The sequence below is a fragment of the Styela clava genome, chromosome 12 (genome assembly GCF_964204865.1).
Source record: "Styela clava chromosome 12, kaStyClav1.hap1.2, whole genome shotgun sequence".
NCBI lineage: Eukaryota > Metazoa > Chordata > Ascidiacea > Stolidobranchia > Styelidae > Styela > Styela clava.
In genome coordinates, this window is record NC_135261.1 from 7361278 (window position 1) to 7383475 (window position 22198).

At 34.1% G+C, this 22198-nt stretch overlaps 2 protein-coding genes across 2 annotated transcripts in view; one reads left to right on the forward strand and one right to left on the reverse strand.

Moving 5' to 3' along the window:
* Window positions 1–1485: 1485 nt before the first annotated feature.
* Window positions 1486–3768, forward strand: LOC144430651 (epithelial membrane protein 1-like). The gene is made up of 3 exons (XM_078118666.1): window positions 1486–1718; window positions 3194–3340; window positions 3459–3768. Exons 1-3 carry the CDS (start codon window positions 1565–1567, stop codon window positions 3635–3637), a joined length of 480 nt encoding a protein of 159 aa, XP_077974792.1. The 5' UTR covers window positions 1486–1564; the 3' UTR covers window positions 3638–3768.
* A 2451-nt stretch (window positions 3769–6219) lies between these two features.
* LOC120329459 (uncharacterized) overlaps window positions 6220–22198 on the reverse strand; it is a 29057-nt gene continuing 13078 nt past the window's right edge. Inside the window, exons 9-17 of the mRNA XM_078118515.1 lie at window positions 17861–17994; window positions 16532–16668; window positions 16254–16345; window positions 14907–14962; window positions 13765–13890; window positions 12798–12910; window positions 11049–11126; window positions 10133–10307; window positions 6220–9795 (exon numbers count right to left, since the gene is read on the reverse strand). Coding sequence (XP_077974641.1) covers window positions 9655–9795; window positions 10133–10307; window positions 11049–11126; window positions 12798–12910; window positions 13765–13890; window positions 14907–14962; window positions 16254–16345; window positions 16532–16668; window positions 17861–17994 — 1052 coding nt within the window. The 3' untranslated portion in view covers window positions 6220–9654. The remainder of the gene's footprint in view (window positions 9796–10132; window positions 10308–11048; window positions 11127–12797; window positions 12911–13764; window positions 13891–14906; window positions 14963–16253; window positions 16346–16531; window positions 16669–17860; window positions 17995–22198) is intronic.

Here is a 22198-nt window from a genome sequence, read left to right on the forward strand (position 1 = left end):
ACTAGGTCAAAAATAGAGCTTTGAAAACGAATATTATGATGTTCTGCATTATATTTTGTGATATATATATATATACATATCTTATGGCTCCGCTCCTTTCTTACAATAATCACTTCCTCATTTTCAGTCGCTAATTGGATTTGCGGATTAAATTTTTAGTTTGTATTTAGTCTCTTGTTTCAGATGACCACACAATATGGAGTTTTGCACACTTCCAAGGAAATCCTTTTCTCGACGTTCTCATAATACAGGGATAATTCCCTGTAAAATAGTTTACCGATATAATGCTGATGTTCACGTCTTAAATACCCAGGACATGGAATAACTATAAGCGATTTCAACTCAGTCCCCCCCCCCCTCTGTACTAGACAAAAGTAAACAACATGTATTGGGACATCCACGAACACGCGCTTAGTAAAATGCAGGCCAAAATGCTAATATATCAGGAGGTTTTTGAATTATTGTACAGAAATTATTCAGATGGTTTTATGTTTATATTCAGAGCTGATAGTACGTGTGGAATTACAACGATTTATTGTTTCTCCGATCTCTTCAACGATAATTTTTATGCATGAAAACTATAGCCTAATTTTAGCACGAACAAGTGGGCCGGATAAAACACTAAAGTGGGCCGGATCCGACCCGCGGGCCGTAATTTGCCCACCTCTGTGCTAGACTATGTGACTCACACGGAAATGTATCTGATCACTGAATTGATAAATCAAAACAAAAGACAGCTGTGACGTTAGTTGTCACGACGAAGGAACGGAAACAGTGTTCCCATGAATCATAGTAAAACGGAGCATGCTTGGGTAAAATACCGGTCGAAAAGGTAATAAAAAAAATTAACAAAAGTATAAGCCCTATCAGAACTACTTCCATCTTGAAGTGTTAAAAATTTGAAATTGATTTTTCGATTAGTGGATCTTATTTACAGACGATTGGCTATCTGCGGAAGCCTATCGTCGAAGATGTTCTGTGTATTAAAAAGAGAAAGTGCCATTAACCTTTGCTTCAAATCTTGGTAGAAAGTTGGTAAATCGAACGCGATACGCAACATCTACGTTTCATTAATAATACAAAGCTTGCTGACAAAAAACAGTCACGCGCCCTGGTGTCGATTTCCGCGTGACGACACGTCAGTTTTTAAAGAGAATAGCGCTGCACATGATTCGCTGTAATTTCACGCGCCACAAGCAAACGTTAGACATAGAATTGGAATAGCAAACAGACTTGAATAAAATTTCTAAAAAAACGCACAAATTCAATTTTCTCCCTCGCGCTTTTTACCAATGTTTATTTTGACTATGTAGTCATAAAATAAATATTAGAAGAACCGCAGCGTATAAAATGACAAAACGATTAACAGTATTGCCAGTATGGTCTGCAAGCATAGAGAGAGAGAGAGAGGCTAGTTCGTATAATAACCTTTCCGTGAAGCGATTTGTGTTTAAAAATAGTGGTTCGCAGTTCAATTCCTATCGACACTGTTCTTGTTGGGAAAATCTTTTTTAAAAGGTCTTGTTTTTGTTTGTAGTTACGACATAGTTTTAGTGTTTCAGGCATGAACATCGCACTTTTTGTTGCATTTCTCGTTACATCCGTGGGTGCAGTTGTTCTGAGCGCATGGACGTGTGGTGATACACATTGGCTTGAAAACGGAGCAAGTAATATTGGAATATGGAGAAATTGTACTGCTGGGACATGTGAATATATTGGTAACTTAAATTTTGTTATTTTTATCCATAGCACCTGGTTTACGTCGGTAAACTCTGTACATCAGTACATGGTGGTCGACGCGGCAGATGGGCAATTCAGCAAAATCATGCTTTTTATTAGTTAATAATTATAACTCGTAGCTTAGCTTTCCGATCAAGTTGTTGAATTTATAAAGTATAGCTGGCAATATAAAAGACTTAATAGAAGTCTATTCATACAGACTTTCATTAACGGTGGATGCTGCAATTGGGCGTAACTATTTTCACTGACCTGGTGATAACCGTCAGCTCGAAACGTTGTGCCAGCCTCGGAGTCACGCACCATTGACTCTCTTAAACTGGAAACGTGCCGTTATGCAAGACTAAATTTGAGTCTGTTGCCATGGGCTGGCCAGCACATTGTCTTGTGCCGATACCCTGCTTTTGCTATGCAAATACTGAAATAGCACAATATGCAACGATAGAAGTATCCTCATATTCTCAAATAAAATAGCCTTTGTTATATGGCCCTTGCTATCTCTCGTTCAACGCAGAAAAGAGAACAAGATCAACCTATTTCTGTGATTTTCAAATTCTTTTTGGATTTTTTTAATTGTGTCTTTACAGAATATAAATTGGCAAAATCAATCGCAACCCTACATTTGTATTTTGCTGAATCGAATCACTGAAAATGCGATTTTCGAAATATCATTAAAAATTAATGTAGTAACGCTGACAAGACTTCTATATATTTTTTTTATGTATATTTAAATTTTTATGTTCGTACTCGAATCTTCGTCCTGAACATGACTCAAGACAAGTAAACTCAGTTCTATTTAATGTTCGAATTATTACATCTTTTATTTCAGCTAGATTGGCAATGGAATTTATTACAGCTCATGTAACATAATAAAATTCGGCCGGGGGCGTACTGAACTTTTCTGCTGCCCGGGGTGAGTTTCTGACAATCATTTCCCGTATAGGCTACCTAACTTCAAAAATAATGCGGGGGATAAAATATAGATTTCGTTATATATACATGAGAATAAATAATGTTAAAGGTCCAGTAAGAGTGAAATGTTTGTAATGTTAATTACAAGCAATCTGCTGCCCCCACGATGTTCTGCCCCTCGCCAGTCACGCCCGCGAGTCTTTCATGCTTCACAAAAACATTCATGCACCTCGCTTTTGAACGTGTGACCATTTGCGAATGATTAAATCGTTTTAAAGTTAATTGACTACGATGGTATCACAAAATCATGCGTTTCCTGTCCACCAGGGCATTGGGCAGGCAATGACAACGTCAACCAAAAACAACCGGCCCTTACACAAAATATTTTTTTTACAGGCGCGAAAATCGTTTATTTTCAAATTCCATCTTTGACATGAGATGCCTGATAAGTAACGTATACGACCCTCGGTAGCGCTTTCTGTGTTATATCGCCGGTGATAAAATTTACCAAGATAATTCCTTATATTATATTTCTCTATTACAGATTCGGGCGATGGTGGGAGGACTGCTGCAGCATTCTTGATACTGGCTTGTTTTCCCCTATCTTCTTTAGCTATAATGACGATGACAAATCGGAAGAATGAAAGGGGATGGTTTCCCATTTTTGCTGCCGTGTCATTCAGTATTTCAGGTTTGTTTATAATAATAATAAATTATTTTTTTGAACTATCACTAACATCAACGTACCATTCATCATCGGTTTTTCACACTCTTTTTGTAATTTGTAACGATCTCGCGTTATTTTTCAGCTGTTTTTATCTTGATTGCTGTAGCAACGTATGGTGGTACCTACGCCAATTCTGCCCTGTCGTCACAAGGCTACAATTTAGGATACAGTTATGGTCTTGCTTGTGGTGGTCTGGGACTGTGTTTGATAGGAATTGTTCTCGGGTTCGCGAGCAAGGGAGGACAAGAACAAATCGGATGAAATATCAGAATGCTTTGAAATATCTTAATTGTTTTTTTTAGTTTGTTACTTATAGACTACTATCTCATGATTTGCACATGTTATATTGTCGATAAAGACGGATTCCAGGGATTTTATTTTAGTAGAATACTCGATTTTTTACCTAATAGCGCTTTTAACCTGATTGTTTACTGTAGTTTAATAAAATAATAATAAATTTGAACAAAAGTAAATTGTTTCTTGCTTGAAATGTCAACCTTCATGACTGTGAAGTTTCAATCAGCTCTTGATTCCAGGTAGAAAAAAAAACAGATGCCAGATCTCTAATAAAGGGCGACAAAAGAAAGTACAGATCTCCGCTATTTTTTTAAATTTAGGATTTTGTCTATTTTTCCCTATTTTGAATAATCTGAAATTCCAACAGTCAAAATTCAAATAGAGTGCGTGCAAATATATCATTCCGGCCCGCTAAAAAACGCAGAGGCGCCTCAAACTTTTTGCTCGACCAACGGCTAATAAATTAAGATTCACAACCCCTAACCAAAATGAAGGTAACGTTGAAGCTCTCTACAAGCATGTCAAATCGTTGATTTAAAGGTGCGTGGGATTGTGTACACCAGGGGTTCCCAAACTGGGGTACATTTTGACTTTTCAAGGCGCAAATTAGTATAAGGATATTCTTTCCAGAACTGCTAATCTAAGTTTATTTTCGCAGTTTACATGACTTATTTTGTTCAATCACATCACGCAAGAAAATTTTTGGGGTACATGAGTGATCTTTAAACAAATTGTCCAAAGGGTAACGCTAAACAAAAGATTTGGTCCAAACAATCTCCCAATAAATAGTTTTGATATGGTGATAATTATTAGTATGTAGCGCTTATAATTTTTTTTATACTACTTTGAAATCGACGGGCACGAACTATATTTTGTTATATATATTTAGGATGGGGGAGGATGCTGGAGAGGAGTTACAGACAAAGTAGGTCGCGAAGAGTAAACAAATCTGTGAACGGAAATTAAGCTCCTTTCACACATCTCACAGGAATCGAATTGGCGTAATATTTACCAAAATCAAAAGTAGTTGCTTAGGTTGCGTGCATCTCATCTACGAGTTTCATGGATACCAGCCTTATCTTGTTAAAATTAGCAAAATGGATTAAGTACATTCGTTAGCCGCAGTCATTTTTACATGCTAGTGTTAAACGGAATTTCGAAAAACAATGTCCTGATTTGGAGAATGCAAAGATCGGACGCAGGCGACAACAACGCAAAAACGGGCAATATAACTCGGTTAATAATATAGCGCCTCAAATTATGACATAAGACAAGAAGTTGACGACTAACAGTCAAAACTATTAAATGTACTACAACCGTTTTGAAAACCTGCCCGAAAGCTGAAAGTATGAGCGAGTGTTCAGTACTGCAACTACAGCTATTTTTAATTAGTCAAAGTTACGGAATTTGTTCGTGGAATCATTTTGAGCAATGAAATTCGCCATATAACTAGGGCTGTCCAAAATCGAATAATTTTTTGATTCGAATCGAATATTTTCGCCGAATCGAACCGAATATTATTGCGCAATATTAAATCTGTCTCTATTATACAATAAACGTCTGCCCTTCGATGTTGTGGTAACGTATGTGCAGTTACATCTTACTTACTGCTGGTATTTTGCAATACAATGTTTTCAGATTTATGAAAGGAGATGATCACACGCTTGTATGAACTGGTCAAAAAAATTGGAGGACTCCAAAATTTGGGTCTCGAAAACTGTTGAGTGTTAAGAGTAAAAATTGCACTATTCAAAAATTGCAATCTCAATTTTGATGGATTCAGTTTTAATAGGACATGTAAAGCCTGTAGATGCTATTTTAATCCTATTCACTAGTCTTATTTTGTGTAAATTTCAGCAAAATAATAACACCCTAACGTATTATTTGACGACTATAATATTGTTAGTGTACAACAGCCATCAAAATGCAAGAGTGCAATTATTTGTCTTGGTATATAGATGGATAATACAGTAATGCCATCATAAGAAATTACAAATTCCATTCAAAGAAGGTATTGCCATCATAAGGATCCCAAAACACTTGAGTTGCCTGTACCATGTTCCTATGATAACTAACTCGACAGCTTCAAATCGATTCTATTTATAGAACTATCGTTTTCTAAATTGTCTCCTTTTTCTCTCTCAAAAACGTCATGACCAATTATACCTTGTTATGATGACCATGCATGAAATGGCTAATCACGTGCCACCGGGCGGGCAATAGTAATGACATGTTTATCACAAAATGAAGGCGAGAGAAATATCGGGAAACCAATTAAGCCGGGAGCAAGAGTGGTCTGAGCTCGGAGCGCCGCCGTTTGCCCGATGAAAAACATCCCGTAAAGGTGGTTTCCGCTTTATGTACAGGTACCTAATTTTAGCGATTCGAAAATTAGCCGAAAAACGATTCGAATAATTTGCGATTCGATTCGATTTCGAATATTTGGTTCGCTTGGACAGCCCTACATATAACGAATGATAATCTTGTTGAAGCTTCCAGTCATTTCACTCTTCATTCCACACCTATACAAATCTATCGAAGATGCGGCCCCTCTTTATCGTTTATTCAATTCAATTGCAGAAGCAACATACCATATTACACTTTTGCAGTTTAAGAAGGTATAACATAATGCCGGGAAAAGTATACGAACACTGGGGCAGACAAGGCGATATAAACTACATGCTAAACCGACCTTAGATCACATCCTTGGCATACTCCCTTACCATACTGTGGCACATAAAATGAGTATTTCACCTTCACTTTATGAACCGCAGTAATGGTAGGTTGCAGACTTTTAATGTCATCTACGATCGGATTTAAAAGCTATACAAAATAAAAGCGCTACTTTAATTTACAATTTTTTTTGCAAATTGACTGCCTCTTACCAGTCAAAATATGGTTATACAAGAGTCCCAAGAATATTGTGTCCAACACTTATTCCCATTGTCCCACGGGCGGACAAAGTGTGATTGGTAGGACAACCGTTGGTCACGAAATTTTGGCACACTGTGCTTATATGAAGCACAGCCCTTTTTGAAACGTGTCAACTGGTGTGGTTCATATAAGAGTCACGTTTGACTGCACATATGAATCACGCATTCATTACTATAATATATATTTGGCCATATGTAACCAGTCGAGATTGGGCACCAAATTTTGATCAAAGTATTAATGAAAAGACAGCATGAAAGTATTAAAAATTTGAACAAAAAAAATGAATTTTTTCCCAGTTTGATAATATTTGAAAGTTGACTAAAATGTAATACATCTGGCACTAAATTGAATTTTTTTCTAAAAAAAAACATAATGTTGGACTCTTGACTAAAAATGAAACAAAATGATCTTCACAATGATGTAGCATTAATTTGGCTCCATAACAAGAAGTTACTTCAGAATTTGAAAAATAGATTGAATTTTGCATCCCATAAAAATAGTTTGAAATTTCAAACAAGGAAAAATCTACTCATAGTGAAAAGCATGGATACATGTTTTCCCCATTATAAAACTGGGAAATATTTTAGAGTGAAATTTGATAACATCAGAAAAAAGTCATGAAGCAGTAAAATCTATTTTTATAGTTTTTTGTAAGTACTTATGAATCATTTTAATAGCCTGTTAAAATGGACTCAAAATATTTGATATCGCATAATTTCTAATATAGAGAAATTTATAAAAACTACTCCAAAACATATTTTCCTACTTAATGTCCAAGGCTACATCCTGCTATAATGTGAAATGATTTCAAAAGCTCCTGCGATATGGTTTAAGGGATAATCAGACAACAAAGACAGCTCAAATTTTAAAATAGAGAATTCTTGTTGTCATTTTCTATACATTAAATGCACATTTCAAGGCACAAGATTCACTGTTAGTAGAGGAGCTAAAATAGTTCGGAATGATGGTTTGAAAACTTTTCGATGTGACATTGCTCACCCAATTTATTGCATGGGTGGATGATTAGCGTGGGATTTGAACCCACGACTTTTTTACTGGCAAGTCCAACAATATTTGGGCAATGAACTTCCCATATTAATGGGGATTGAATACAGCAAATCATAATATAAATTCGTTTAGGGAATCATACTGAAGAGATGAATATAAGAAATCTTGTCATAATCAGTAGTACCATAAATAGGAGGATAAAACTTTAGGTATATTAGCACCATAGGATATAAGTCTAGGAATGATTTGCAGAAATGATCTTTCTATACAGAAATGTTCTGCCAAAAAGTGAAATTTAAAATAATAAGCGAAAGGTAATTAACATTGGTAATATAGTGAATAGTCAACAATCACAGTCGTTAGAATATTAAGTACAAAATTGCTCGAAACATAAACAATGGATTTTTAATTAGTTTTAACACAATGTTATAGTTAGTCTTAAAGCAGAAAGATCAAATCAAGCGAAATGTAAATAAAATTGAGCACAAAAAACTGGTTAGAATATAAAATGGAGAATAAATCTTCCATCTCACCGTAGATAAATGAGATGGGTTGTGGCCCATATTATATACTTAGAATACACGATTGTGTAAGCATTGGGTGTAAGTGTGTCGAAAGTCAAGAATATATCTATATTAGTTAGGAAGCACCCTTGTTTAGTTTGAATATGAAGTTTTGAAAAAGTTTCTCAAACTTTTTTTTAATTATTTGGACAAATTTATATCTTTATCAGTCCGCTTGGTTATTAAAAATAGTTCCAGTTAAGGACATTTATTATATTTAATTTTAAATGAATCCAGATATTTCATGTTTCAGTAACTATAATGGAACATAGCAATGCCTTTAAGCAGTATGCGCTCAGTTAAAAACCACAAAAAAGCTAATTTGTCAATTTTTTTATATTAAACCGGTTATTTTACCAAACCTATCTAATCTTGATTTGATTTCAAATATTTTCGTAAGGAAGAAAATAAGACAAACTAAAAAAAAGAGCAAAATATGAAAAAGTAGGGTAGGTATAGTACCATTAGGTCATGTAGAAAAGCTTGGTAATAATATACATTATTATACATTTTGTTGTAAAAAAATTATACAGCAGATAATTGAAAATAAATAAAATTAATAATCCAATTATGTACAAAAATTCTTCTTCATTCCGAAATTAAGACAATCAAATTTCACTTTTCATTTCAATTTCAACATTGTGAGATTTTACTAATAATAAAGTAAATAAGCAACTCACTAAGAAAATTACCGGTAGGTATAAAGTTAACTCAAAAAGAAAACAATTGCTGATAATGCCAAAAAGCCGGGCTGTGAAGTCCAAGAACCTAGCCTCTGATCCACCTCAAAAATGGCCCCACGGGTCCAGACACAAACTAACCTTGGCCCCGACTCCATATTGAAGGAAATTTTGGCTCGCGACTTTAAACTTCATAAAAATCAAATTTTGACAACCAAAACGTTGTCGCATTCGAGCCTTTTTTGATTTCTCCTAAATATGATCAGTCAACCATGGCTTTCTGTCAAAAATTTTGATTCTAATCATCAGCATGAAAAGTCTGACGTTGTATTATAGATTTGAGCTTCTCAACTTGTTTTTAAATTCAAGTTTTTATTAAATATATTTAAGTGATGTGATGATCCTACTTACCTTTCAATCTTGTACTATATGAAATATTTCAAATCTTATTATGGCATCATTATATTTTTCAGAAAGCTAATGTGATGTCACAATAGAATTCTTTACATTGTGTGACACACAAATTATAACATTATATTACAAATTTTCAATTATCAATCTCCCCTCCCCCTATCGAAATCACGTGAACTTGGATTAAAAATAGGTATGTATTATTTATAATTATGTTTGAGATTCGAAGGCAAGTAATCATCATAGGTATTTGTTGAGTTGCGACATTTGCCGCTCTTTTTAATAAAGAGTTTCATTTTTTATTTTAACAAATTATCAATAATTGAAAAGAAATGCAAAAAAAAAAAAAACAGAATGAAAAATAATGAATTCCATAAAATGGAATCTAAAGCAATGTTGCCTTTGCGTTTGGATCATTCCAAAATTGCTCCTTTACAAATGGTCGCGGTCCGGTTGATTTTGCTGCAGCTCGATTAGTGAGGCGTTGGATCACATGATCTGGTAGACCAGAACCAGATCGAGAGTCCTGAAAATAAAATAGTAATAAAGTATAAAAAATTGTACTAAAATCTTCCACACATCAGTTTTCGGTTGAAAGATTATTATAACTGATAAAACACGAATCCATACAGGATTGAAACAAGAGAGCAAATATATGGAAGGATAAGCGAAGCAGTACGGGTATGCCATCTGTCACAGTAGACTACCCCTACCACAATTTCATTTTTGATGTTCAATGTCATCGAATAATATAAAAACAAAATTAACCATGATTGTACACTGCGTGTCCAATAAACATAACACAAAGGAAAATTTATTGTAATTTTTTGCAATACAGAGTGAAAATCCCTAGTTCAACGAACCGATTTTTTTCCATAATGTAATGCGTTAGCTCTCGGTTTTCCTTCCTTCTCAGCAACTCTTCTACGTTCTGCTTCTTCAACCATCCAGTGTTGTCCTCCGCCTAAGATTCCCATCATACCTAATCCATTAGTCCGGGATGCTTGAGGCGGGGCAGTAGGAAGAGAGCTTTGCGTCCTGCAAATTCCAATTTCTTCATAATTCAATCTAAGGCTATTACTTGACATATTGTGGCACAGAAAAACTGTCCTATTGATGTTATTTTTTTGCTAAGATCGGTAAGCAAAATAATATGCACACACTCATACAGAAGTAAAAAGACTGATCCTAAGCAAAGTTATATACGGCTACTGAAATGCCACACCTAACTGAAACTATAGATAACTAGGTTGGCGGACCCCATGCAGTCAGACCCCATGTCAGTAAAAATAGGTTAGAGACAGGAAAGCTTAGCGTTGAGAATACGCCTGCCATCGCATCTCTGATTATCCTGCGAGGGGTTCGCAAGTTTGAATCCAGTGGGGTTATTTATGTGATATTTACATGAGGGGATTGCTGGACTCCTCCTTGCTGTAGGGTTGTTCACGTAACCGCTGGTCGGTTGGTTACGGCTTCCTCCACCATTAAGTTCATGCATCTGAAACAAATAATCCCATATCCGACGGCGGCATGGACTGGTAGCCGAACAAGTGACCATGCTTTGCCATTTGATTAAGTCGGCTCATTGGCTTTCATCTCCCCAGGATAAATATGTAAACCCTATCTTAAGATAATAGTGTAGTGACAGCAGGGTAACATTCATGATTCAACAGAAGGAATTGTGATCTGCTGTTTGATCAAATGCCACATTTGGTCATGTATTCAAATGAAACTGGCAATCAAAGAGTCGAGGTTATGAGCATATCTATGATTATTTACCCAGAGGGTCGATCTTGGTAACTCTGCATGTTATTTCTACGTTGTTCTTGTTGTTTCATTCTTCGAGCTTGTATTTTTCTGAAATAGAGATTGGTATAAGTATAACAAAGTTAGAAAATACAGGGTCAAGAAAAAATTTAAATCAGATACTATTGACAACTATTTTAAACAGGTGATTTGAATTGGCAGATCAAATTCCATTGCCAGGAAGCTGATGGTAACGGGTGAAAATACTCCATTGGATGAGATATTTTATTTAATATCTTTTATCAAGTTTACTTCTAGAGAAGTGAAACCACTACTCCATTCAGATTGATTCAATAGTAAAGTATTTGAATAATATGTCCAATAAAAATAATTCTAATAACTGATGACATTTGATTGCCTTGTTCGTTCCTGTAATAATGGCCAATCAGCGATAACACAACAATGGGGATTTCAACAGTCGCTCAACGTTTTCAATCAACGTTGTAACTATTGACTCGCTACTGTAGTTTTGACTGTCATTTTACAGATTTTAGTTATATGTTGTAAATATAGATATAAATCAAATAGTAAGTGGCCATTTAGTCTTCAATATTTTCTGTTTAGTTGTGTTAACTAAAAAAGCATCCTGGAAAACCTGGGATAGACTATGCTAAAATTATCTGCCCGTACTTTTCCACAAGAGTTTCTTAAACATAATTGTACATTTGAAGAAGTATACCCGTTTACAATCTTAAACTTTCAAAAACAATCAAAATAGGCATTAAAAATTTTGCAATAGTAAAGTGTAGTGGGTTGAAAAAACATTCATTTCATCGAGATAGTAACAAAATTAAATCTCAAATCCCCAATTCCCAACCGCACACATCAGTTCTTATTTTTAATGATAGATGCCATTCCTACGTAACCTATTGTCTGCTATCATCACACATTATTGTTGTGCATCAGAGCGAAGCTTGCCGGCATTGATTATCAATTTCAAAAGGAATTTTTGATGACAATGTTTGGATGATATTCCGTTGATGATGGAGTAAGTAAAGAGCAACCATAGCCTGCTTTTTATATGATATTTATACAGTATTATGTGATCCGTCATCGCTGTCTGGATAAACGGATTCCATTAAACATAATTCTGTTTGTAAGGTCCGTGGAATTTAGCGTAGAAGGAAATTTGAAAACAATATTTTTCTTACAAAAATTGCCTAATTTGTGAAATATCTGAGGAATGACGACACACTAGTAAATTGCGTACATTGTTTTTTTTCATACATAAGATACATGGGACTATAAGGCGCAATGATTTTTGAAGTAATACCGGCACTGGTTTAGAGAGTAGCAATAAAGCATAAGGCAATAAGCGATCCATACATAAGGCGCTCCTGTTGATAAGGCGGAAGATCAATCTTTGAAAAAAAAGGCTATAAAGTGTGCCATATGGCAGGGTTACTCAACTAGCGGACCGTAGTCTGAATCCAGACCTTCTGAGTGCTAAATTTAGACAGCAGCTGCAAGTCGCTGGAAGACTTTAATTAGCCTATATATATTTCACAGGGGCGAATATTTTACAATATCTCATTCGCTCGCCCACACAACTGAATTCTGTCATATCGGCTGCGAAACGTGATATTATTAAGTATTGTTCTTGTATTTTGTCAAACGATGAATTTCGAATTTTGTTTGCATAGTTGAAATAAATTCTTGAAATGACCGGACCCTGGTCATTTTCAAGCGAGAAGAACTCAGAGGTAGGAAAAACAACTGAACCTTAATTCCTCTTCTACTCTTAAATCTTCTAATTTTGCTTCCTCCTGCATTTTCCTCCTAATTTCTTCTCTTTGGGCTTCTTCCATTTCCAACTTTCTTTGTTCTTCTTGTAGCTAAAATCCAAAAATGTATTTTGTACAATAAAATAAAACTTATTCAGAAATAGCCCACGATAATGCAAATGTCCATAAAGCAGAAATATTATCGGTAGTTCAATATTGAGCAGTTTTAATAAACATTCCATGCTAAGTATTTCAATTCATCGTTAAATGGCAAACTAAAAAAACCACAACCCATATTTTACATCATTTTCAAATAGTAAGATTTTTTTTACACAATTCGAATGTCAGAGCATCAAACTGAGCGAGCGTAGAAGATATCCGCATGGGATAATTATGTGCGAGAGAATTGCTGGACTTCTCGTCAATGTATAGTGGTTCACATAACAATTTCTTCCCCCTACTGTCCATGCATCTAAAACAAATACCTGGTTGACGACTTGAATATCCGACATTGATTGGCAACCAACCGTACAATAATTTGTCTTACCATTAAGATGTCTTATCACCTTTCCTCTTCTAAGATAAATATAGGATAGGATTTACATATTTATCCTGAGGGAGAGGAAAGGTGATAACATGGCTTAATAATAGGACGAACCATGGCCTCTCGTCCGGTCACCAGTCCATGTCGGGTATGCAATTAATTAGCCAGTTAGTTGTTTCAGATGCATGAACTTGATGGTGGAGGAAGCCATAATCGACCAGAGGTTACGTGAACCACACTTTGGCGGCATGGAGTCCAGCAATCCTCTCTCACATAGTTATCTCCCACAAGATTCGAACCCACGCAGGGTAATCAAAGGTGCGAGCGTATTCCTACCGCTTAGCACAAAGAAATATGAAAATCTTATCCAAACTACATTTTTTGAATAATTCATAATTCTCTCAAAAAATTCGCGTATTACCTCAAGTCTCAATAGATTTTCGTCTTCTCTTCTTCTAATATCATACTGGTCAACTTGTTCAAAATCTAATTCTTTTTGAGCTTCAAGAACTTGTTGTCTTAATTCTTCTTCTCCTTCAATATCATCCTGCAAATTTATATGGAAATTTTAGAAAACGATTTGTGTTGAACATTCATAATAAAAATAATCTATTGGGACAAAAGTTGAAATCAGAAAGAATCACCGCTATACGATAGAAGAATAAGTAAAGTAAGATGCTTCTTCACAACATATATATACGATGTCTTGGTGGAACGGGTTTCGCCTGCAGATCTGGGATTATAGGTCCCACACCAGAAGATGTGATGAATGTGTAACCCACAAGGTTTTGTATGTATGTATAAAAGGCTTACAGTGAAATGCAGTTTACAGAAATGACCAAAACCAAATATTTCACTAATCCTAATACATTCTGAAAACATATTTTTGAATGGGCTATCGAATACATTCTAAATTGCGGGCAAGCTGATGTGATAAATTACATAAATATAAAAGTCATTGTTTTCTCTGTGTTGTTTGTTACCAGTTGAGATATTGTATGTTTTGATCTGATAGTCTGACGGATTACAATTCTCTAATTTTCAAATAAAAATATTCTAAATTATTCTCGAATTCAAATATTTTTTATATCGAATATAATGAAAATCGAATATATTTGAATATTGGACATCCATGTCAGTTTATTTATAAAGTCATATTGCACATTCAAAAATTTCGAATAATGAATATTATTATTTTATTAAATCAATTCCTACGAAATATAAATGACATTAAAAACCGGAGGTATGTAAATCTGACTCGGACTCCAATTTTCGAGCCATTTCAAAAATGACTTCAACTCAAGACTCAAGGTTGACAAAACTTTGACAAAGTCTCTGACATCATCTCTTGAGAAAATATGCGTCCCGTTTTCATTTTGTATTTAAAATGCTTGCTCCCCTTAATTACCAAAAATTTGAGTATCCCTCAGGAATTACGTTTTTTTTCCGGAATTTCAGATTTTCAATCTTAATTCTTAAGGAATTGAAAATTTTGACTATGGTTTCAACTCCAGCCTCAACATCAATAATAACATGCCAAAAACAGATGCCGTAAATACTTACTCCGTCAGAGTGAACCTCCGATAATGCAGTATCACGATAGCTGTCAAATGAACTGGCTGCAAACAGATAAAAAAAAGTGTTATTATTGGAATACTATAAATAACAATGCTCAATGTGAAGGTTGAATGTCATTCAGAGTGTAGAGTGTTCCCATATGACATATGAAAGTATTCCTTTTCGTAATGAAAATAAAACAGCAAAATCTGGGATGAAATATGGAGTAATGTACGAATAAAATAAAATAATAGCCTTCTTGCCATTTATTTCATGTTCAAGCAATAAAAATTTGAAAATTAGAATGGTCCATTACTACCGAAGAAAATCGATTTTTAACAGTGAAAATTTATCAAAATGATCCCTAGTTCCACTTCCTGACTCGCAAATAAATTTACTGCATTTTTTTAACACATATTACCAAGTAATATTAGCAGTAGTTATGGCACATTGCTTTTTATTAAAACTTACCAGATTGAAAATTAAAAAAAATTTTTTTTTGCGGGTTCTATGTACCTTAGGCAACTATACAACAATCCACAGAAGATCCCTAAAGATGTGTAGCTTAGAACAATTGAAGTATATTTCTTGTTTGAAGGGGGAATAATAAAGATCAAAAAAAGAATGATCCATTCTACAATTGAGAGAGTTATGAGTGAGAGAATTGAATAGTTGTTATAAGGCATGCAATCCAACAAAACGAATAGCCTACTTAGTTTACAGAAATACGCCCTTAACAAAAATACCGCCCATCAATTCAATCCACCCTAGCATGGCCAAAGCCTAATTATCAGTGAGAATTATTACTGATCACATATGATAGATGGGTCACACTAAAAGGTATTTATAATGGAAGTCTACATAGTCAAACAAGTCTTGCCTAGATATACATTAACACAATATTGACAAACAAGTACATTATTACAGTTTTGTTTGTATTTCACCATGATGTCCCTAGTCCAGGGGTGGGCAAAGTTTTTGGACCAATTTTTGCCCACATAGACTGGCGAGCCATGTATGTGTAACGTAAAAAGTTACATTTTATGAACACAATGTTACAAAAGCAAAAGCGGAAAACAGGGGGGGGAAAAGGGGAGAAAAGTTGTTCTACCTTGTTCAAAGCTATCGCTGTTGGCATCAACAGAAAGATTATTATTCTTCCAAAAGATATTAATTGTTTTATATATCAGTTGTTGCTTGTTTAGGGAAAAAGGGGAGAAAAGTTGTTCTACCTTGTTCAAAGCTATCGCTGTTGGCATCAACAGAAAGATTATTATTCTTCCAAAAGATATTAATTGTTTTATATATCAGTCGTTGCTTGTTTAGGGAAAAAAGGGAGAAAAGTTGTTCTACCTTGTTCAAAGCTATCGCTGTTGGCATCATTGTACCTGTGATGCGAATTTTGTGAAGCTGCGGCAACTAATCCTGACAATGGACTCAAACGCCTAAAATAAAAAAAATAATATGTTTAAATAAAGAAAATGGTTGATACAAAGTAGGAAAAAAAAAGCTGGCGCTATCGTATGGCAGTTGAAGCGTTGGACTTAAATATGTTGACATGGACATGGACTGGTAACCGGACGAGAAGCCGTGGTTCGCCATGTAAATCCTATTTTTAGAGAACCACTTGCCTGTTATTTGTTTGTGCTACAATAGAGTAATGAGCAGCTTCTAATTCTTGCTGAGTAGGAGGAGGAGGAAGCTCATCATCACCATCTATCATATCATTGTTATTATCATCTGTATGTACCGGAGAAGAAACTGAAATCTGAAAATATAAACCATATCATTTTCGTGTCTAATGAAGTTATAACCAAGGTAAGGCTGGGGAGACTGGAGCATCAACAACCAGGTAAAATCTGTGCGCACAATAGAAATATTTGAGTGGCTGCACAGGTTTCAATTTTTATCATCAAAACCGTATTGCTGATTGGTCATTGTTATGGAAATACACATAAAGTTTTCAGTTAAAATAAAAATTGCGATATTTTAACACTAAAAGGAAATTTTATAATTTGTGAAGCATTTAGATATTGAGGCTACACTGAGGCGAGGAAGGTACATCACATATGAAAACTTTGTCCTTCCATAAGAATCGAGACAATGTAAATTTTGTGAACAAATGATATCACTGATTTAAAGAAGACAACAACCTCAAATGTAACTGATATCTTCAATTAGTACAATACAATACATAACAAAGAGACAAAGACTTTGCTGGCGAGCATACTTTTCAATTCGACCACCCGTTTGATTTATCCAGAGATATGTCGGGATATACAAATATTTCAATGTTTCAAAATTCTTCACACAAATTGTATTTTACATTCATTTTATTTCAACCCTTTGAGACTGAAAGAAAATTCGAAAAGTTGAAATGACAGAGAGCGATGCTCAAATATATGGACAAGAAGAACAAAATGAAGCAGTACGAGTACGAGTCTGCCACAGTAGACTACCGACAGTCTTCCAACTTCACCGACCACTAACGTGAATGAGGAATCATCAGAAAGTGTGCAATTTTCAATTTTGACACCACTAAACCCAAAAAACGATTCGCACAGAAATTTTTAAAATAAATAAAAGTAATAATACCCTTTTAGCAAAAAAATATAATCTTTAACCACCCACTAAAAATTTCGAAGCAATTGGTCCAGTACATAAAGAGAGAAGCGATTTATTCAACAACAAGAAAAAAAAAACCAAGTCAAAAATCAATCGATTATTTGAATATATTCCTCACTCGGCGGTATGCTCGGGTATTCGAGCACCAAATTTTCGTTCGAGTACCGCAGCATTTTTTACTAGACTATTTTGGTCGATCACCAGATTGTCTGAATATCGAGTCGTTGGAATATTGAGGTATCACTGTTTTCGGAATATTGATTATTCCAGTTTTGGCCATCGCTGCTCATATCCATAATTTAAAAAATTGAATAGTTAAATATAAAAGAATTCACCTCTTTTGGTCTGGCAATGTTATAAGATGTTCTGTCTGGTTCATTTGTCCTCGTTATTGGTTTATCCGATCTTACTTGAACAAATCCACCTGCTGTCATCACAACTTTTGTTCCAGCCAATCGAAGGGGACTCGCTAAAAATGAAAACGATATTGAATATTTATATACATGTTGGTAATAGAAGCCCCTGCTGGAGTTTGAATAAACCGTGGCCCCGAAGCCAATGTGATTTCAAACCAGCACCCCCTGGTATTTTGAAACCTCATTTTCTCAACATCTGTCCTGTCAGTGGTTTCATATACAGAGCCTTGTTCAGAGTGGTAAAGTTAATAATAAACAGCTTATAAAAAATGAGTTGTTCTTATGTTGTTGTTGTTTTTTTCCGAAAGTTACCCTACTAATGGAATGACCCTTCTAAATATGAGAGATAGGGGAGAGAAAGAACACATTCAGACAGTCGATTTAGTCTATTTAAATGACCTAAACCCTAACCCAAATGAACAGGGTATACAGAGTAGTTCAGTTTCTCAAATTATAAATTTATTGAGGGCGAAATTATTGTTGTTGCAATCAATGAAATTCAATTTTTTAATACTTCTGGATGGAAGAAATCCGGCTTTTTTGTTAATTTACAAATTTAGGGTTTTATAATTCGTAGATATATACTCCGTTATGCCATTTCATTGCATTGTTTCTATAACATTTCTTCATGTTTTAACAGTTGCACTAAATGCTTGTTAACAATTATTTCATTAACTTCATAATACAATTTGCGATGAAAAGATAATGCTTCGTTTATATTTCATGTGCATGGGCACAATTTATTTCACATTCAGTACTTTACTTTTAGCACCGCTGGAATTATACTGACATTTTGACAATCATATATACCAAAAGCCATTTGACCTCTTTAATAATATGTAAAGTAGAAAAGTTTGAAAAAAATATCGCGTAAAATTTATTCATAGCTATGGCACGCCTTCTTGATTACACTAGCGAGGCTGAATATAATCAAATATTTTCTTGTGGGAAGTGGATTTCAAAATGCCACGAATACCGCCATGTCGTTTTCACCACTTGACGCTGCGAACAAACTACAAAAAGTGTAGGACACTTCACTTTATCAAGTGGCCATTACTTTGCTTAACATTGGAAATAGTCGCGGCTTTGCTATTGTATAGGACTGCTTTACAGTCTATAAACAATATAGCATGGGGTGTATAGTAATTCAGTCATTATGATAGGTTTATTAACGCATCATACTTGATTGAATATATTTCAAAACCCCTTGAAAACTTTTACCTTGTTGACATAATTTTGTGCTAAGCTGGTCTACAGAGTAATGTTTGCCCTCAGTACACAATGGGAATTTTCATCATGAAATGTCAACGATTCTTGGTTCAAAACATATGACTCACTTTAGGGGTTATATTATGCATGAATATAGTAGGCTACACTATTTCTTTAAAATTTAATATGTTCAAAATTCGACCATTTCAAGACAAAAGCGTGAATGCTGAAATTTTGAAAAAATATTTATTGAAAAAAAAAAAACGAAGAAAAAAATGGGTTTCAAATCACTGTTTTGACAGATAAAATTGAAGAATCAAAATGTTCAAAACAAAACTTTCGTATTTTTTTCGAAAATATGAATTTTCTGTTTTAGGGACATTTCAGAATTTTGTTCAAGGAATTTTCCATTTTGATTAATAGGAGTCGCATTGAACAAACTGAATGGAGCAAAAGGATCAGAAGGTTGGAAAAGAGATAAAAAATATTCAAAAAAATTACTTTCGAATCTCCCATATTCTCGATTCCAAAATCATTTTGTACCATTGAAGTATTGTAAGATGACCAAAAAATCCCACAGAATTTACGTTATTAAAATGAAAAACAGACAATCACCAATTATCTGAAGGTGTCCTGCATAACTCGTTGATATGCATTGCATACTTTGTGTTGCATGTTGAACGTGGACCAATTCAAAATACACTCAATATTCCCTATTTGAAAATATTGTTTCAAAATTTATTCATAAATGATAGATTATTGAGTAATGATAATCCTCGATATAAACATCCAAATATTGAAACAGTTACACAAAACATACCGAACTAATATGCCTGCGAGGAGTTGGGTAACCACTAGTGAGCTGTTCACAGCTGGGAGGCTGAATCTAGTGTTTATAGCCAGGTGTATAAGCCGGTTATTCGTCACTTTTGAGTTTATTTATAATATGATATACATTATGCAAAACCTATCATTAGAGCATTAAATTTTAATCAATGTTATTCGTGATACCTCAAAAAAATAATTGGATTCAACATCTGATATGTTATAGAAATATATATGTTATAGAAAAGACCAAAACTTAATACCGAAAAATATTCCCAAATATCGGGTATCGAATACATACTAATTACAAAATTGGTCAGTTTTAACAGAAAAATTTTAACAAATCATAGAATTCATAAGAATCAAAATTAATAGTTGAATTAAAAATCATTCCAATGGATTTTCTTTTTTATATATTCAAAGTTTTTTCTTCGTCTGACCACCAGATTCAAAGTATTTAATAATAAAATCACACACAAACTAAATTGGAAATATTCCATAAGATTCCTGAAACAAGGAATTTAGTGTTGAATATAACCAATCCAAAATGCATTCGACTATTTCATATTTAAAGACAACATATGCTAAGATTAAGTTAAACATGAGCCACAAAAAATGTCTGAGTTCTAGAATAAAAGCAAACAATACATACCAGTAGAAAGATAATTTATACAGCGAGACTGATATAAAACTGTCTGAATACAAACCAGACAAATATTGTAAAATAATTTGAAAAACGAAACATAATACTGTAAGTATTTGATTATTATTAATAAATACAAAGTTATAGAAACATGATGCCAATACAACTGCCATCTTAGCATTTCCAGAAATTTGGGGTATTTAGTCATATTATTTATTGATATGGAATTGGGAATTTCTGAATAACAATCGCTCAGTAATCAACAATTGTTTCATGTCATAAATATACTTTTTTATCCGAAAATATTTCGTAAATATGTATTTAACTGCTCTTTATTAAACACATTACGAATGTGTTTGTGAAATTAATAACAGCACAGGTAATATATCATATGTAAGGTAGGCTGGTAGGTAAACATCAAGTCAAATACTAAGTTTGCCAACGACTCGTTTGAAATCTCAATTGAAGACATGCTTTGTGGAATACAAATATCAAAGCCAAGTGGCAAGTCAGACTTTGGTCAGACAAAATCAAACAAAATATTGATCGAATTTGAAAGAATTGAAGCCAGTACGAAGTTTCACCATCACCAAAATGGAGCCAAAAATCAATCTTTTTTGCAAGCACACCAGTCTTTATATTGAAAGTTTTGTCAATTTTATTATTTTTTTCAATATTCTGTGTATTATTAAATTTCACTATTATTTTTATTTCTGAGGGTCACGAAAAATTAGGCTGTGGCAAGTGGGTTATGGTGAAAAAAGTTTGAAAAAGACTAGAATAAGACTCTGATATAAGTTGCCAAATTATGAAACTACTCTGGACTAAATGATTTCAGTTTTAATTAACATAGCCTACTCAATTAATTACCCAATGAATACTGAGTGTCACTGTGTTGTTGAAACAATGGCTTGATTACTCAAATTGATTTTATAAAGTGTCATGTCAACAATACAGCCTGTAAATATGATATTTGTGACACTGCATGTATTCCACTTGACCTAATTAGCAATGTTTGATGAGACAAATAAAAAACGTACAAAACAAACATGGCTACTTTTTTCCCAAAAGCATGTCATGAGCATGTTCAACTCAGCATGTGATTGGATTCAGATTAGCGAACTTTTCTAAAGCATAATATGACTGAATACAGAAATTGTGGTAAAAGTTTAACAGTTTCAAAAACCATGAGTGTGCATTACTAACATAATTGCCTATAAAATGTAAAAGAATTTCGTTTACATAACCATGAGAACCCTAAACATTTGCAGCAGTACAAATATATGTAATGCAAACATACTGATGCAGACATGCAGTACACTTTGCAAAAAATATTTGTACAATAGAAGAGAGAGGAGAGGAATGTTTCAGTGAAAGAGTGTGTTATTAATTTGTACTGATTCAACTATTCAATGATTAGGATAATTTATTAATTAAACAAATTAACAGTTATACCCAATGAAGGCCATGTATAATTATTATGTGATAATATTCATTAACGCCACACAGGGTGTGCATAAACAATTTGCAGATGACATTGACAGCCGATCTGGCTCCAATTAGAGATGTATCATCCCAGC

Coding starts and splice junctions, on each gene's coding strand:
- LOC144430651 (XM_078118666.1), top strand. CDS start 1,565: ATGAACATCGCACTTTTTGTTGCATTTCTCGTTACATCCGTGGGTGCA. Junction 1,719..3,193: donor TGGGACATGTGAATATATTG/GTAACTTAAATT, acceptor TCTCTATTACAG/ATTCGGGCGATGGTGGGAGG. Junction 3,341..3,458: donor CGTGTCATTCAGTATTTCAG/GTTTGTTTATAA, acceptor GTTATTTTTCAG/CTGTTTTTATCTTGATTGCT.